Below are 17497 nucleotides of genomic sequence, written 5' to 3' on the forward strand. Positions count from 1 at the left end.
GATCTGTGAATTCTACAGTCTTACAGACAGACATGAATTCTACAGTCTTACAGACAGACATGCAGAGAGAGAAAATCTGTGAATCATACAGACTTGCATGAGTTCTACAGACTGACAGACAGACATGCAGAAAAACAATCTATATGAGACATTACTTTGGAACAGACTTACAGACAGACAAAATCCATAAACAGTTTAAAGGATAATACAATTATTGAAGTAATTTAAAAATATTTGTTCAATATACTATTGATATATTTCTACCATGCTATTTTTTATTTTATAAGAAGGTGATAATCATCTCCATTTTATACCGCCCATAACATTGCAACACACTAGTTTACACATTATGAGCAGGAAGTATGCAACAGTGTGTAATGCATAAATTTCATCATTAAATATAAGCAATCTCAACATAACAGATTATTGTCATGTTGTAATTTTTGAATTTACTTGGTGGGTGTAAATAGAAAATTTACAATACGACAACTATTGTGATTTTTGCATTGATACCCACACAGTAAAATTAAAAAAGAAATACAATATGACATTATGAACACACTTTACATACATGTACTTTGTGTGCAGTTTGTGGCAGTATCTCGTTGCTGATTACTTCTAGTGCTGTAGATATTAAAGACTTCCTAGGTCAATGCCTTTTTTATGGGTGGGTCGTAATTAAATGTTCGAATCAGAAACTGCGTAATATTAAAAAGTAAAATGTCAACAACAAACACCCAAGCACTTATACCTCATTTTTACAGTCATTTTATCGATACCTCATTTTATATCCGTTTTTATCGATTCTTCGTGTCTATTAGTATGCATGATAAGTCAGTTTTCTACTCAGATGTTGAAGTTGATGACCTCTCTAATCAGATAACTTGAATTTATGCCCATGGACTACATGTAAATAAGATCAATATCAATTGCAAGTCATTTTTAATAACAGTTTGTGATATCAAGATTGGGCAAACTGAATGGTTCTTATCTTTAATATATTTTCTGAGTGGATGCATATAGAAGAAAAACTTTCTCGTTTCCAAATTGCTACATTTCGGACCCCCCCCCCTTTTTTTTTTAAAAATTACATTACTTTGTTTTCACATCTGACCAATTGCATGATATACTATACGTCTATAGATAAATTGATGAAATAGCCGTATCGAGTTATGAAATTTTTAATAAGTCGTCAGCAGTAAATCCACTTAAAGATGATAATAAGTATTTTTATAAATGTTTTCGAGCGGTTTCAGTTCTTATTTTTTATTATTGTTATTTTTTAATTTCTTTATATTTTCTTTAAATGTTTCTGATTTTGTTTAAATATCCTGCCCTTTTATAAATCAGATATGACGAACCCATATAGGCCTATTTATTTTGACAAATTCACAATATTATGAGACGGCATTTAAACAAACGTCACTTAAAATGAACCAAGGTCAAAAAACAGCTAGCGAATAATGCACAGCGGTCGAGAGTTCGGGCCATTCTTGGGTGACGTAGCGTAACAGCACCGTAACACACCGGTTCGTGGTTAACTGACCCTGACTCGGCTGTAATAGATATTCCGGACATAAACACTTGTATTACGCATGAAAAATCACCGAAAACACCGCGTCATAGGACTCGGGGGTAGCGTAATGGCTCGCGAATATAAATATAACCGGCTTACCATCCTGTCTCAGTTTTGTAGTAGAAATCGCCAGTATGAAAACACTTTTTCTAACAGCCCTCCTTTGTTGTGGGGGACAGGCTTTAGGATCTTGTCCAGAAGAAGCAAATGATTTGGTTCCTTGGTCATCCAGTGTAGTGAGTTTTTCTTCTTCTTTTCACTATCAATTGGCCATCGAGTGTGGAGTTCTTTTATTTCATCTATATTTAGCATGTAATATTTTGTTATAGAAATATAAACGACTTTCTAGATCAATGTACCAAAAATAATTATTGAATAAAAACGAGAACACACACGATATAAAAAAAAAAGATGAATTTATATTTGATTATATTTTTGTTTTGGGAAGGGGGTGTCATAGTGTAAGTGGAAATAAAAGCTAGATTAAATGTCTGAAAATGGAAAGTTATGAAAACTTTAACATCCACCCAGTTAAACTTATAAACCAAAGCACGATGATTTGACACAATACAACAACAATAATTGTTTACAACTTAATCTTTTTCAAGTTTTCAGATTTAGTTCAAATTTAAGCTTTAAAACTGAGTATAAAACAGACGAAAAGAAAATTCTAGATTTTTGTTTAACCTTTATATTACATTTATAGTCGATCATTGTTAAAATTTACTTTCAAGCAAACCTTTTCTCATAAAATAAAAGTATATACATGTAGATTCGTTTAATGCACCATCGAAATGATAATTCTGGTGTATTTCTTTCACACTTCCACGAAATAAAGATTTACCTCGATAGCCATTAGGGCTTGTACTCTGTAATGATATAGAGTCACAAATTCTAAAAGATATTCTTATTATGAAACCAACATTATACATAATAAGGACTGGCCAGCAGGAATTGTCTGCATTCGTGCATGACCTGCTTTGTTTTGGTTGTGATCAACAGAGTGAGACAAAAAGGCACGAGCGTGATATTAGCACACGTAAATATGTTGGTCATGAATGTAATCCATATTTAACATTTCACAGTCACTAAGTTACAAATCGTATGAGTGTTGAACATACACCTACATCAATAAAAATCACTATCTTATTTTTTTTCCAGACCGCCACTAAAAATTCCTCGATCACGATTTCCCAACCCACACTCCTGGACGTTTCGCCCCCAGAACTTTTCGGGATCACCATTTCTAAGGGAGGTCGGCTCGTGTGGAGCCGAGTGGGGGCCATCAGCCTCCGCACCCACTATCTCAGGATACAGGGAGGCGGGGAGCTTCACATCGGGAGTGAATCTTGCCAGTTTGACGGAAAGGCTCGGATTACATTATTAGGTAAATTTATATTCTGTACACGACTTTTCTTATTTCTTCAAATCCTGTTGTGTAAAATATCATTATTCAGAAATTACTTGAAAAGATTTCGTAATTGTGAGGTGATTTTCTAGAAATTACGAGAAAAGATCTTGCAATCACAAGACAAATCTCGTTATTATGAGAAAAAAATCTCTTAATTACGTGTTAATTATCTCGTAATTTAACGAGATAGTAGAATGTGCATTTATTTTTTCGTACATGTACTGATAGGCTTTTGTAGTAAATAGTGGATTCGAGTCTTAAATTTTTTTTCCGCATTATACTTTCTACTAAACCTGCACTTTTTAAAGACTTAATGGAGTAAATTTGAAATATCAGATTTCTCTGGTGTGTTATTCCTCCTTAAACACTGAGTACTGTTTGTTTCAGGCGAGCCCGGGGAACTGGACATACCGTCGTTCGGAGAGAAGTTTATCGGGGTGGAGGAGGGCGGAGTACTAGAACTTCACGGTAAAGACAAGTTATCATGGACCAAGTTATCTCAACACGCCCCTCGGTACCAGGAAGAAGTGACTGAAATCTACAACCACAGGGTATACCTAAAATATGTTTCATAAATTAAAAAATATAACCAAGGGATTTCAATTTGAATATGATTCTCAGTATAAAACTGTCTGAACACAGGCGGGAACAAACTAGTGTGGTCACTTTACAATAGATTTCAGTGGCGGATTTAGAAGGGACGGGATACCCCCCCCCCCCCCATCGCCACAAATTTATAAAATAATGTGAGTAAAACTCCAGATTTGGCACCCAAAATGGCTGAGTATTTTGGCTAATACTTGACTTTTACATACCCACCTTTTTTCCCTAAAATCTTGGATCCGCCTCTGGGTTTTTAAAATAATTAAAATCTTAGAAAATGGCAAAAGTTGAGCTGATGGCCAAGTTTTGTCAACAGATTGAAAACGTAATTATAAATGTTGAATTTAGTAATTTTTTGAATGAGACATGTATTTCATGATCATGTTGTTGACCCTCTTGCCGGGCGTGATTTTCAGGACACACAGGTCAGTTTCCGCCCAGGGATGTACGTCTACCACTTCAGAGAAGCTTTCAACAGCGATTTCAACATCAACACTGACGCAGGGTTTGAATATGTGGGCAGAATTCACAGAAAACTGAACTTCTTTAGTCGAAGAAAAACAAATGCTGCAGTAGCTGACTTGAAGAACTTCATTGAAGGTAACTGGCGAAAGAACGCGAGTTTTGCTTGTGGTTATGTGGAGGTTTTGGGGGCTCCATTATCTTGAATCAGGACCAAATCAGTGCGTTCCGTAGAGCCGAGTAAGTTGAACGTATTGTTTGTTTGTACTATTGGGGTACTTGAAATGTTTTTGTGATTGGCGGTGTATTATTTATAATTAATGGCGTTTTTGGCGGAAGAGACCATCTGCTAAATCAGGTACATGTATATTGCAAAATATCTCTAAATCAGGTACATCGCAGATCATCTATTGTTATGGCTAACTTATAGATATATGTAGACTCTATCCCCAAAAAATCAAATCCAAGCTAAAGAAGCATATTACTTTAATTTCCGCTAAATATTCCACACGCCAAATATATACATTTACAGTATATGAATAATGGAAGTGTGGACAGAAATTATTCTACGCTTCCATTGCGTTAAGACACCCCCACCCCACTTACCCCAGTAATTCCTTATTGTCATTTAGTGATAAAACTTTTTTTTGGTATAGTTATGTTATTATAAAAGGTCACTTGCGCGACGTCACAGTGCCTTCATCGAGAAATGAAAACATAAAAGGTCAAAGAATTAATACATCTATATCATATACTTTCTTCCGTTAGTTTTCACATCAACTTTTGCTTCTTTACAAGACACATATAGATACTACTAGTACATGTACTCACTTTTGATGAAATGACTCTCCAGTGTCGTCAATCTGAAGTAAATACAAATCATATGTTCAAAGGGATCCCAAACGGAGACATCTTTGCAATTGCAACCCAGAAGAATTTCCTGCGCAGAGACTTAACGGCTCTGTATACCGCCATAGATGCCCTCAACAACACGAATTCCTTCCGAACAGTCCAGAAAGACGACGCTTATGTCGCCGTGGGAAAGAAAGGTATGCGTAGTTTGATTTTAGAAATATCTAATTTCATATACTCCGGCAAAAATTCATCAACTACCTTTAGTTTTGAGGGGAAACGCGTTCTGTTCTTTTGTATAAGTATTTTTCATTCAATAGGGTTCAGTTTCTATGAAAACCACGATTCAGAGATTTCGGAAGATAGATTCACGGAAGCCGAGGTAACATTTAGCGCTCCTGAAAAAGAGCGCGAAATTAAAGTGTCGTCAAAGAACCATCTCAAGGAATCCCAAAGTCGCATACAGCTCCTGGTCCTCAACACATTGCTAACGAGGCCTATCATTTCTGTTGTGGATGACGTCAGCAGTTGGAAAACTGGTAAGTAAGCTTCGCCTAATGGAAATAATTAATTTAAAGATATCATACCAATTTTGAATATGTAAAAATAAATGAATACAATTATTTTATTTGGCACTGTTAGGCATTCAAGCTATTTTTATCAGTAAATATAGGTATTAAAACAATATTTTTGAAATTAAACCTTTTTTAGGCGACAAGATCTTCATTACGTCAACGGATTACGACTGGAGACAGGTGGAAGAATTCTCTATCGTGCCGTGCGACAGAACGGACTGTTCAACCAACACCGTCCGCCTCAACCGTGAGTACAGAATCTTAATAAATCTACCTATCACCCTAAGATTTACAGTATAATCTTTTGACGGTTATTGCTTTTCAGAAAAAAATCATGTTACATATAGATTACTTTTTAAAAGAAAAAATAAGATACCTCACCAAACTCCCTTCAATTGTATGTACATATGCTTTCAATCTAGCATGTATGGATGTGTGGTTGAAAGATGTGTTGTATCTATATTTGAAAAGAATAATACTGATTAAAATATTTATCTAAGATCTAAGCCGGTCATTTCTAAAGTATGTTAATTTATCTCAGATGTTTTATTTATGGAAATATGGAAAAGCGAAGAAATAAAACAAAATGGGCAACGAGTGATTTTTTCAATACCATGTTTTGGATCTATGGTAGACAATGGAGGTACGCACATATAGCAATGGTACAAGACAAGAGGACCGGAAGTAAACCCCAATATAACAGCAGTTAAACAGTAGTACCGGAAGTAAAATCCAATATAACAACAGTCTGATAGGAGATGAAGTAAAATTGAATATAACCAGTGCGGCAGTAGGACCGGAAGTAAAGTCCAGTATAACAGTTGGACATGAAGTATAAATCTAAAATATCAACCGTTTGATATTAATTAAAGCCCGAAAGTGACTCAATATAACAACAGTTTATCAATAGGACCGAAAGTAAATCCCAATATAACAACAGTTTAACAACAGGACCGGAAGTAAATTCCAATATAACAGCAGTTTGACATTAGAACAGGAAATAAAATCTGATTTAACAAAAGTTTTCAAGAACGTTGAACCGAAAGTTAAATTCAATATACACTGTAACAATTTTTTTTGTGTATAACAACAATTTTTTGTCATGAAAGCTTTCTGTTTGAAATCTAGGTCCTATTCAGTACGACCACTATGGAGACATTTATAAACGGGTGGACATGCGAGCGGAGGTTGGTTTGATGACGCGACATATTGTTATCGACGCCGAGGTGTCCAAGGGCAACAGCAACGGAGGGCATGTCAAGGTGACCTTCAAAGATTGATTTGTAAATGATTCACAAATCAGTTGTGTTTTTATCATGTACAGAAACTATAAAATTCATTTTCATGATTTTCAGTTCTTAAAAGGATTTGGAAGTGTCAGAGTGGAGGGCGTAGAACTATCCAATTTGGGACAACCTCTTATTTTAGGTGCGTTCAGTAATATTGTAAGAGCCTCTTATTTTAGGTGCGTTCAGTAATATTGTAAGAGCCTCTTATTTTAGGTGCGTTCAGTAATATTGTAAGAGCCTCTTATTTTAGGTGCGTTCAGTAATATTGTAAGAGCCTCTTATTTTAGGTGCGTTCAGTAATATTGTAAGAGCCTCTTATTTTAGGTGCGTTCAGTAATATTAGTGTGCAGAACATCCTCTTGTTCAGGGTACGTTAAGTAATAACAGTTCGTGGATGTGTTGCTTGCTATTTGTTTGAGCAAATGTTCTGAAGAAATCAATCCTCTCGTTATGTACACCAAACAAGACTATTAAAAAGTTAGGTGAAAGTTTAGAGATAATTATTCGGCATTTTAGGTCGATACCCTCTCCACTATCACATGTGTGAGGATCTTGCAAACAGCACGCTTTATCCCATCCGCTCTTACATCAGAAGGAACTCTATTCACCACAACCAATTCCGATGTGTCACAATTCACGGAACCCATAATGCAACAGTGAGTAAGCCATGCATAACTGCACATCTTAACGTTAGAAATTCCGTTCCTTTTAAGTAGATGATGCACTTTTGCAGCTAAAGCTCATTGTTTAAATATTATTTAAGGAATACATATCCACAAATTACAAGTGAATAATGATTCTGCTTTTAGCTTACTGATAATGTATGCTACGACACCGTGGGACACGGGTTCTTTATTGAGGATGGAGGAGAAAAAGATACGTACATTCGTGGGAACTTGGGTCTCGGACAACGTAGATTTAGAGGAAAGACCATGTTAGACGTCACCGGAGCAATTCCCACTGACGCGTAAGTGGAATAATCGTGTTCAGATAGTATTCCTGATATCCAAATGCCTTCCCACTGTTTTACACGCCCTATGAACGATTCTGTCATACTTTCGATACATTTCTTAGGAAGAAAGGTCCGGTTACTTTTTGGGTGACGAATCCCAGGACGACTCTGCTCAACAACGTAGCAGCCGGAGGAGATGTGAGTTGAATTCTAAAGTTTCTTCAAATGACCTTCCTAACACTCTACGTCAGACTTTCAAACGTTCCACCAACTGTTCTCATTCTTCTATCATTACGCCAACATCCTTTGTGAATTAAGAATTTAAAAAAATAAAACATTGATTTGTCAACTTACATGTCTTTTGGGAAATGTTGTGTACGTTTTGTATTGCAGGGAATTGGGATGTGGTTCGTGTACCCCGACATTCCGACAGGTCCGTCCCACAATAAAAACTTCATGGCAGAGGGAGAAGCCCGTCATACAAAGATCACTAAATACCAAAACAACGTGCACCATTCCTACATCAGGGTATGACGTCATTCATGTAGCAGTCATCATTTGTTTCAGGAAATCATTCGTTTGTGCTCGTTATAGAGCCTTGCCGAATGCGAACAATATAGAATACTCCAGATATATTGAAATTCAAGGGAACGATTTTTAAAATTGTATCATATTCAAAGTTCAATATAACTAATGTAATAGTATAGCCCTATACATATACAATTTTAGTAATATTACTGGGGATTTATTTTTACTTCAATATAACAGATAGTTCAATATAAGCGACTTGAATATAAGTGGAATATACTATACATGTCTTTTCACGGTTTCCGATGAATTTCGAAATCTTAGTCAATAGCAAAGACAACTCATTAGAATACTTTGATTTCAATGTACTTATGACTGAAATGTGTATTAAGGCAGGACTGTTCGTGGACAATATTGAACAACAAGACCTGACAGTCAAAGGATACAACAAATATAACCCCCGGCTTATCCCCACGGACAGGTCCTCTCCCAGAGTGGCGGCGATCTTCGAGGGAATCACAGGTCAGCAGGATTTCTTCATCATTAGGACACGATATTTAAATTAGAAACGCTTCTTATTTCCAGAAGGTGAACGTTGTATGGTCCGAATTTCGACAAAGTTTGTCCACCTTATCAAAACACGGTTAAATTATCACACGGGCCTATTTTTGAGGCTGTACGACATGCCAAGTGACAGTCACGTGTCCATTCAGACTTCCAGAGCTAAGATTATCGGTGGTCGTATCCGTGTAAAGCTGTGTATTTTATTACTACTGTTTAGTGCCCTAAGTTTAATAGAAATAAAAATATCACATACATGTACCTATTAGCAACTCGTTGTTTTACGCTCTTTCGAACCTAAATTTAGGTTGAATCTCATTTACTTAAGATATACATCATGTTGGGATTCCCTTAAAAAATAATAGATTAAAATCCGACTGTACAGCTTTAAATTGAGATCGGAAAGCATGCTTTGATAAATTCATGGCTGTGATTTGGTAGTAAATGATTCGGCTCTTTCATTTTCTGTTGAACCCATCGATATAAAAAGAAATTGTTTAGTACTTTAAGTTTTTGATCATGCATATTGTAGCATATAAGAATCGAATGCAGAATATCTGGATACGAGGGACCCCGATAATTGTCAGGAAATCATCGTAAGTTAAAGGCATTCTAGTGGAATTTGAAACAAATTGAATAGAAATTTAACAAATAAATTTCAAACTAGATAATTATTTATGTATAATCTTTCTTAACAGATTTTCGGACAGTTTAATCGGAGCCACTTTGATCAAGTGAGTAGTACAGAGTTAAATATTTCACGATTCTAAAAAGCAAAATAAGATACTGATCAGGAATAACTTTTATAAGGAAGCAGTGATATCATTTCCTCTATTCTTTCCAGGGAAAGCGATGTCTGGATGGAGTTCACGGACAATGTTGTGGTGGGGTACTCTGACAACACGGGCAGACCCCTGGGTATCATGGATAGGTCATTCCCTTCAAAACCGTAAGTGTTAATTATAGACCAGTAAACAGACTAAACAAAACCGTAAGTGTTAGAAGAGACTAAACAATATGCCATGAATAATTTCTACCTTCCTCAGACAGAATTCTCCACAACACGCACAAAATAGCCCGATATCAGATCTACTCCGGTTATTGCTCGATTTGATCGGTTTAATCGCTTTCTGTGATATTCTGAAAACAATTATACTTCTCAATATACACGGGAGTAAATAGCATTAATCATTAATAATTGATATTAATTACTAGTACACCGCGGTCACAAACAGATTTACTAGTAATTTTTGGAAAGTATGTGTATAATATTATACCGAGTATCATATATATACAATGTCATCATTAGACGGTTAATACATTAAATTTACCCAGAATAATTTTAGACATCTTATTTTTCAGCTCTAGACCCATTGCAGGGTACAGGATTCTTAAGGGTCCAGTTTACGTGAAGAACTCGTGGTTCGGAGATTTCGAGTCGACGGAACTATACAACGCATCGGCGATATCTAACCGACAATGTGCCCCGAGTCTTGACCCCCAGACACAAGTCCAAAACCTTCTCTTTGGTTTCGAAGATGTAAGACAATCTCAGGTTATGTTGAGAAATGACTGTTATATAAGATTGTTCTAGGTTTGAATACTTACAACATTGTACATAGCGAGAGAAAAAGGGTAGGTCGATAAATACATATATTACACGATGACGTCCAGGCTTGAACCGATCTTTACCACCAAAATACAAATATTTTTAAAATAGCATTATTTATTCTTTTACATTGATAAAGATTATAACTGTATTACTGGACAATTCTAGGCCCCAGGTAAGCGATTCCAGTTCCATGAGAGGGGCGATTGTCCGGATGTAGACGCCATGTTTACTCTCAAGGATGTCGGCAATTCTCTGACCCGGGCTGAAGGGACCCGCGACATGACCCTCGTCACTAACCACCCCTTCCACACCAGCGGGGAGTGTAAAGTGAGGGCCCCTTGGGGTCTGGCTCACTGTCCCTACAATTACGGAGAGGTAAGAGTACACACGAGGAATAAAATAGGTCATTTTAGGAAGAACACAAAATTACGGGATTTTCTCTTTATTTCTAAATATTATCATTTCCAATGCTTCTTTACAAATTGTAATGATAGACATTTCCTCATGAACGCGATGTAGATGTACACAATATACTTAGTAAATTTTGATGGCTGGGAATTCCGACAGAAATGAAAGTACCGCATTATGTAATTTCATTTTTGAAAATACATGAGGGTATGAACTGCAACGTTTCACGCTAGCATACTTCATGAAGCTCGTTCATTTTCAAAAATGGAGTTTATTTCTTTAGATATTTTTCTTTAAAAAACCTGGCCGCGACAGACCTAAGTCGTTAAAACAGGTAGTGACTGTTCCATTGCCAAACGCTCGGCATTAGGTGTGAATGTCACGGGTCCTCGGAGATGACCTTAAATACGGATGTGTCGTGTCGCAGTAGGCGTGGCACGCTAAAGAACCCTCATGCTCAAACGCCGTAAGCGCCGAGCATAGGCCTAAATTTGAAGCTCTTCATCGGTCTTGGTGACGTCTCCATATGGATGAAGAATTCTCAAGAGAGACGTTAAGCAAGATACAATCAATCAATCTAAAAATAATGTTGTCTTGTTAATGACACTCCACTGGGTATATGCTTGTAAAAGTACAATCACAGTCTCGTAGAAATGACCTTCCCTTGCTTGATTACATAAGAAATATCTATAACAAGAAAACTTCATCTGTTGCTTTTTGCAGATCAAGTTTATGTACCCTTCGGAAAATGACCTAAACGTCTACAGAACGGATGGAGCAATCCCGCACGCCATGAGGGACATTACAAACAAATCTTTCCTCACGATCCTCGGAGAGTCGTCAGCGCAGTCTAGGAATTTCCAGTATTTAGCCCTCGTTGAGGAAGAAATGCCGGACAGCGTGGTGATCCGCGGCACCTCTATTACAAAGTGAGTTTAGTTTTTGAATTACAATGGGCAGAATTTCTAATTTAGTTTCTGTTCTCGGAAATACTTCGAAAAAATAATTTCATCAAATTTTCAACTCTTAAAACTTTTATAAACTTTTAACTATTTCTAAGTTTGGTGGGTTTTTTTGTTCCAGATCCAATTCTTTTGTTATGGCACTGTGCCTGCCCCGCGACGCGATCTTCAAATTCAGGTATTCCATTTCTAAAGTGGGCAGGATACCTGTACAGAGAGTGGGTACCAGGGATGAGGTGTTTGCTGATGCCACGGGAGGAAAATATTACTTTGATGCTAATGTTGGGTGAGCTACCTGATTTAACCTCTTTTAGAATATTGGTATCTCTTTGATTCCATCTCTCTCTCTCTAATCTGAAACAAAGAACAAAAAGGAGGAAAAACAACAAAAATCACTTGCACCTCTCAATTAAATCTTTTGTAGGGTGGTATTTTTTAAAATGATTAACGATGTGGAATACACAGAAGGGGAGAAGTCATCTTGTCCTTCTAAACATTGTCCCATGGCGGTCATCAGGATAGACAGCGGAACGCTTGGAGATAGTGACTGTTCCAGCAGATTTTTCAACGAACCATCGTATCTACAGGAAAATCAGGTAATCTGTCGTCTGCAAAATATTTCCTGATTTATGCAAAAATTCATATCTGTCTCATCCTGACTTTGTGGAACAATGGATGTATCACATTATTTTCTCTATTGGTCAAAGGACATAGACCTGTCAGAGTTCATGCGATGGTTAGATGTCTGTGGTCAGTCTATCTGACGTTTGATGGGTACCTGTAAAGTGCGAAACGAAACGAAATCTACCGAAACGAAACGAAACCCACCGAAACGAAACGAAACCTACCGAAACGAAACGAAACAGATTGTATAACCGAACTCTTTTAATTATAATAATTAAAAATGGTATTTTAGGCCCCTGTGAAAGTTACCACATATAAATAAAATTCGCCTCCCCTTTGATGTAGGCTTTCGGCTTGACTGTTACAAAGTTTTAAAAGTTGGAAAGAGGGGAGTAAGCACAAAGTACATATCCGTAGTTGATTAAATGCCATGTACAATTAGTTTCGGATCCATACATTTCAGAACCGAGGGTTACAGTCTCAGAGATCTGGGGAAACACACTATACGAGGGGTGGGGTCGCCGACGTTGGATCCGCCTTTGGGCATAGATACATTGTTTGAAGAAGCTGGTGTCTGAGAAATTTGAAAGCAGGAAGAGCTCTTAACCTCTTATTTTATCTCTAACTGCTGAGGTGCGAGTACTTTCAATAATGTAAAAACTCTATACATTTGGGATGTTGCTAAGACGGGGAATTGAAAACGGGACGGAAAACGGATTTTTTTAATGCAATAATATTAGGAGGAGATCGGCATTTTGTAAACTGAAAAGGCTTATGAACAAGGGGATTTTAAGCAGAAATCACAAAGAGAACGGGAGGACATATTCAGAATCCACCGTTTGATATACTACATACAAATACACAATATCCACATGTATACATATGTTTGTCTTTAGAGCAAAAAATACTGAAACATGTATTTATGCCCAAAATCGGATTCAACGCCGACGACCCCATCCCTCGTTTAGTGTGTTTCCCCAGACCTCTGACCTGTGAGACTGTAACCTTCTGTTCTGAAATTTATGGATCCGAAGCTAACTGCACATGGTATGTATGTACTTTGTGCTTACCCCCCACCCCTTTCCAACTCTTAAAACTTTGTATCAGCCAAGCCGAAAGCCTACATCAAAGGGGAGGCGAATTTTATTTATATGTGTAAACTTTAACAGGGGCCTAAGATACCATTTTCAATTATTATAATTAAAAGAGTTCGATCATACAATCTGTTTTGTTTCGTTTCGGTAGGTTTCGTTTCGTTTCGGTGGGTTTCGTTTCGGTAGATTTCGTTTCGTTTCAATTTCGTTTCGCACTTTACAGGTACCCGACGTTTGATGTCCATTCTCTCACCAGAGGGCGCTTCACTTACATATAGTGCGAGTAGCGCACGTAACTCTTAGTAGAAAATGGAAAACATTCAAATAAATCTAATATCTTATTTAATGCTATTGATACTAAGCTGAAACTAAATGAATATTCAGAAGGCGCAGATAGCCCTATGCAAGGGGTAGGTGTTTTGATATGAAGGATTTTTGGGAGGAGGGGGGCATAAATTGTAAATTTCAGGACTCCTACACCTCCGGAGCCTTAGAGGTGGGGTAAAAACTACCAATCTTCCTCTCTACAACCACATATCTGTCAAAAAAACTAAAGGCTTAGTGATGTAGAGCAGGAATGTCTCTACCAATATTGTAATTTTCATGATTCCCGGGGGTAGAGGTTTTGACTCCAGGATCTATTGCTTTTGTTTAATTTTCTTGCAAGCCAAGACCATTTGTCATATATTGATAAAGCTGACATTTAGAAAACTCTGAGAAATGAAGAATATTTTGTTTACATACATAATTATACTTTATAAAGTTCAATAATTTATCATGATAGTTAAAACATTCCAAGATAATTTAAATCAAGTAAATTTTTCTAGGTCTTCATCATTGTATTTCGGCTGGCCATTGTTAATTTTTTTAGCGACATTATAACAATATAGATTTGTTTTTGCAATACCAACCTTCAAACTCCATGCTACGAGGAATAAATGTCAAAGCACTCATATAAATAATCTATATTCCACGACAATTGGTAGGTTTTCTTTATTTACAAAATTCGTAACTACATAGAATACTAAATGAACAGATTTATCGATCGAACAATCAACATCGATTAAAATGTTCAACATTTGTAAACACACCTAAACGATTTCCGTTCTGGTTGAGTAAATACGTGAGTCCACAACAATTTTATGACGGAATGAAAGCAGAAAACCCAATAGGAAACAAACTTAACACAACATTAATTACATTTTTGTTACGAGTATGGTTTGGGGGAAACTGAGAAGTACATGCAACGAACAGTGGCATGGAGAGGACTGAAAGCTTGTAGTCTGTTGTTTAATCCTTTTCTGTATGGAAAAATATCTATAAACTAGACATCCCTTTGATCTGCGTGTACCCGAATATCTGTAAACTTGAATACAAAACATTAATGTATTGTTCTGACTTTTTTTTTCTGTAGGGCAGCCCATCTGTCGACAGTAGAAGGATCGCTGCTGATTCTCCAAACCCGCCTGAGGTAAATAATGCTAAAAACTCCAGTCACATTCAAGAGTTTGACCAAGTAACGACCTATCTAGTCAACCAAGTTAAGACCTAACTGCACGACCAGTTTACGACCTACTGCACGACCAAGTTACGGCCTTGTCAGTCAACCACATTTTGACCTCGGCAGACAACCAAGTTACGTCCTACACAGACGATTAAGTTACGAACTAGACAGACGATTAAGTTACGAACTAGACAGACGATTAAGTTACGAACTAGGCAGACGATTAAGTTACGAACTAGGCAGACGATTAAGTTACGAACTAGACAGACGATTAAGTTACGAACTAGGCAGACGATTAAATTACGCCCTAGACAGATGATTAAGTTACGAACTAGACAGACGATTAAGTTACGAACTAGGCAGACGATTAAGTTACGAACTAGACAGACGATTAAGTTACGAACTAGACAGACGATTAAGTTACGAACTAGGCGGACGGATACAAATGTAAGTTAGACGTAGCCAATCAACCAACTTAGATGCAAACTTTTCAAACTGACTGTGAAATATATTCTATATGCTGAAAAAATGTGACTTTTCACGATTCGTTTGAAATAGTAGTGTTAGATCGCAGATTTTTTTTCCCGTTTGTTTATGTCACTTTAAGAATTTTTCACTCAAAATGAGCACATGTGCTTGTGGACAGAACTTCCGGTACCTCCTTCTTATATATTTCCGATCGGTGATGTGACATTTTTAAAAACGGTTTCTATGGGAAATTTGTATTACCCATTGAACTAGATACACTCTGAAGTTACATACAAAAATACACCCAAAATACCCAAGGAATTGGACATTCAGGAATACAAGAAGGGGGTAACGGAAGTCTTGTCCACAGGCACAGGTCTGTGAAATTAAGACAGTTACTAGATGTGTGTGAAGCACCACAAATCCAGACCTATGCTTAGCGCTCAGGGCCGTAATAGTGATGGTTCTTTATCGTGCCAACGCCTGCCGCGACATGGGACTGGTCTCGTGACTCGCACTTCTTATTTCCGATCGTCTGAGAAAGGAACAGAAAATTCCTATTTTAATGTCATAGGTCGGACTCGACCAGAGTACTAGCGGGGTTGGGACCTCCTGGTCCGGAAGCGAACGCTGAAACCACTAAACCTACTACTGTAAATAACACTGTAAACGATGTCATGAGACATGGCAAGAGTAAAACTAAATGGGGACATGGTGATTAGTCGAACCCTTCTTATCAGATTGCCCAGTGGCGGATTTAAGGGGGGGGCGTAGCCGGCGCCCCCACCCCCCTAAATTTTCAAATTTATGGTAAATCGTGGTATCTTGTTTAGAAAAATGTACTAAACGATAAAAGAAGCAATAATTTCTTCCACTCCCGGAGAAATAAATGACAAAATCTTTTGATTTCTTGAATTACTTTGTTGGGAGAACTTCATTTTTTCCAAAAAACCTTAAAATTTGCGTCATATTATTAATTTCACCTTGTAAAAAATGATAGAAAATAATACGAATGACTAAATACTGTTGGAAACATATTTCATGCCCTATAAAATCTGTAAAATCCAGGAGCTTCCGAGGGTTTCGCCCCCTGGACCCCTACCAGGGCTTTGCCCTGGACCCACTGGGGGCCTCATAGCGGCCTCCAGACCCCCTGCTTCTTAAAGTGCCCCCCCCCCCCGTAACTGCAATTCCTGGATCCGCCCCTGTTGCCAGCAGTCGCGGATGTGGAGAAGAGAGAGAGAGAGAGAGAGAGAGAGAGAGAGAGAGAGAGAGAGAGATGCTGAACGTGTTGTGTAAAAACTATGCATCTAAATTTATTTTATCTCTTTGTAGACAATGGGAGCAGGGTCCACATACCCAGTATCAACATCATGAAGAAATTCAGGAATTCTCTAGACTTAATCATTCTGATTATATCATGGAGAACTTGGATTCAGGAATTCTCTAGACTTAATCATTCTGACTATATTGTGCAGGATTCTCTAGAATTAATCATTCTGACTATATATCATGAAGAAATTGGATTCAGGAATTCTCTAGACTTAATCATTCTGACTATTTGACTCAGGAATTCTCTAGAATTAATCATTCTGATTATATCGTGAAGAACTTGAATTCAGGAATTCTCCAGACTCATGCTGAATATATATCGTGAAGAACTTGGATTCAGGCATTCTACAGACTCATGCTGACTATATATTGTGATGGACTTGGATTAAGGAATTCTACAGACTCATGCTGACTATATATTGTGATGGACTTGGATTAAGGAATTCTACAGACTCATGTTGACTATATATATCGTCCATGATGTGTTCACAAATACCTCCATATCTATTTTGCAATACTATAGTAAGATATTTTTAAAACTATTTTTATATTGTTATTTGATAGCATTTCCTTTTTATGAAATCCATTTTGTGCTGTAGTGTTTATGTTTATATATAATGTCAATTTATTTTTTATACACGCTTAATTAATAAAGATGAAATCCCACCAAACTTTTAATTATTT

General features: G+C 37.1%; 1 protein-coding gene across 1 annotated transcript; it reads left to right on the forward strand.

The window, feature by feature from the left end:
- The first annotated feature begins 1083 nt into the window (after positions 1-1083).
- LOC125671726 (cell migration-inducing and hyaluronan-binding protein-like) lies at positions 1084-17497 on the forward strand. The gene is made up of 24 exons (XM_056161281.1): positions 1084-1812; positions 2738-2963; positions 3375-3538; positions 4007-4190; positions 4946-5101; positions 5225-5443; positions 5616-5726; positions 6608-6741; positions 6835-6907; positions 7285-7424; positions 7578-7735; positions 7843-7918; positions 8114-8248; positions 8641-8770; positions 9342-9405; positions 9508-9543; positions 9654-9758; positions 10172-10349; positions 10587-10796; positions 11553-11758; positions 11913-12077; positions 12216-12387; positions 14924-14980; positions 16817-17497. Exons 1-24 carry the CDS (start codon positions 1711-1713, stop codon positions 16856-16858), a joined length of 3243 nt encoding a protein of 1080 aa, XP_056017256.1. The 5' UTR covers positions 1084-1710; the 3' UTR covers positions 16859-17497.

The sequence above is a fragment of the Ostrea edulis genome, chromosome 4 (assembly GCF_947568905.1).
Source record: "Ostrea edulis chromosome 4, xbOstEdul1.1, whole genome shotgun sequence".
Taxonomy (NCBI): domain Eukaryota; kingdom Metazoa; phylum Mollusca; class Bivalvia; order Ostreida; family Ostreidae; genus Ostrea; species Ostrea edulis.

Coding starts and splice junctions, on each gene's coding strand:
- LOC125671726 (XM_056161281.1), top strand. CDS start 1,711: ATGAAAACACTTTTTCTAACAGCCCTCCTTTGTTGTGGGGGACAGGCT. Junction 6,742..6,834: donor GCAACGGAGGGCATGTCAAG/GTGACCTTCAAA, acceptor CATGATTTTCAG/TTCTTAAAAGGATTTGGAAG. Junction 10,797..11,552: donor GTCCCTACAATTACGGAGAG/GTAAGAGTACAC, acceptor TGCTTTTTGCAG/ATCAAGTTTATGTACCCTTC.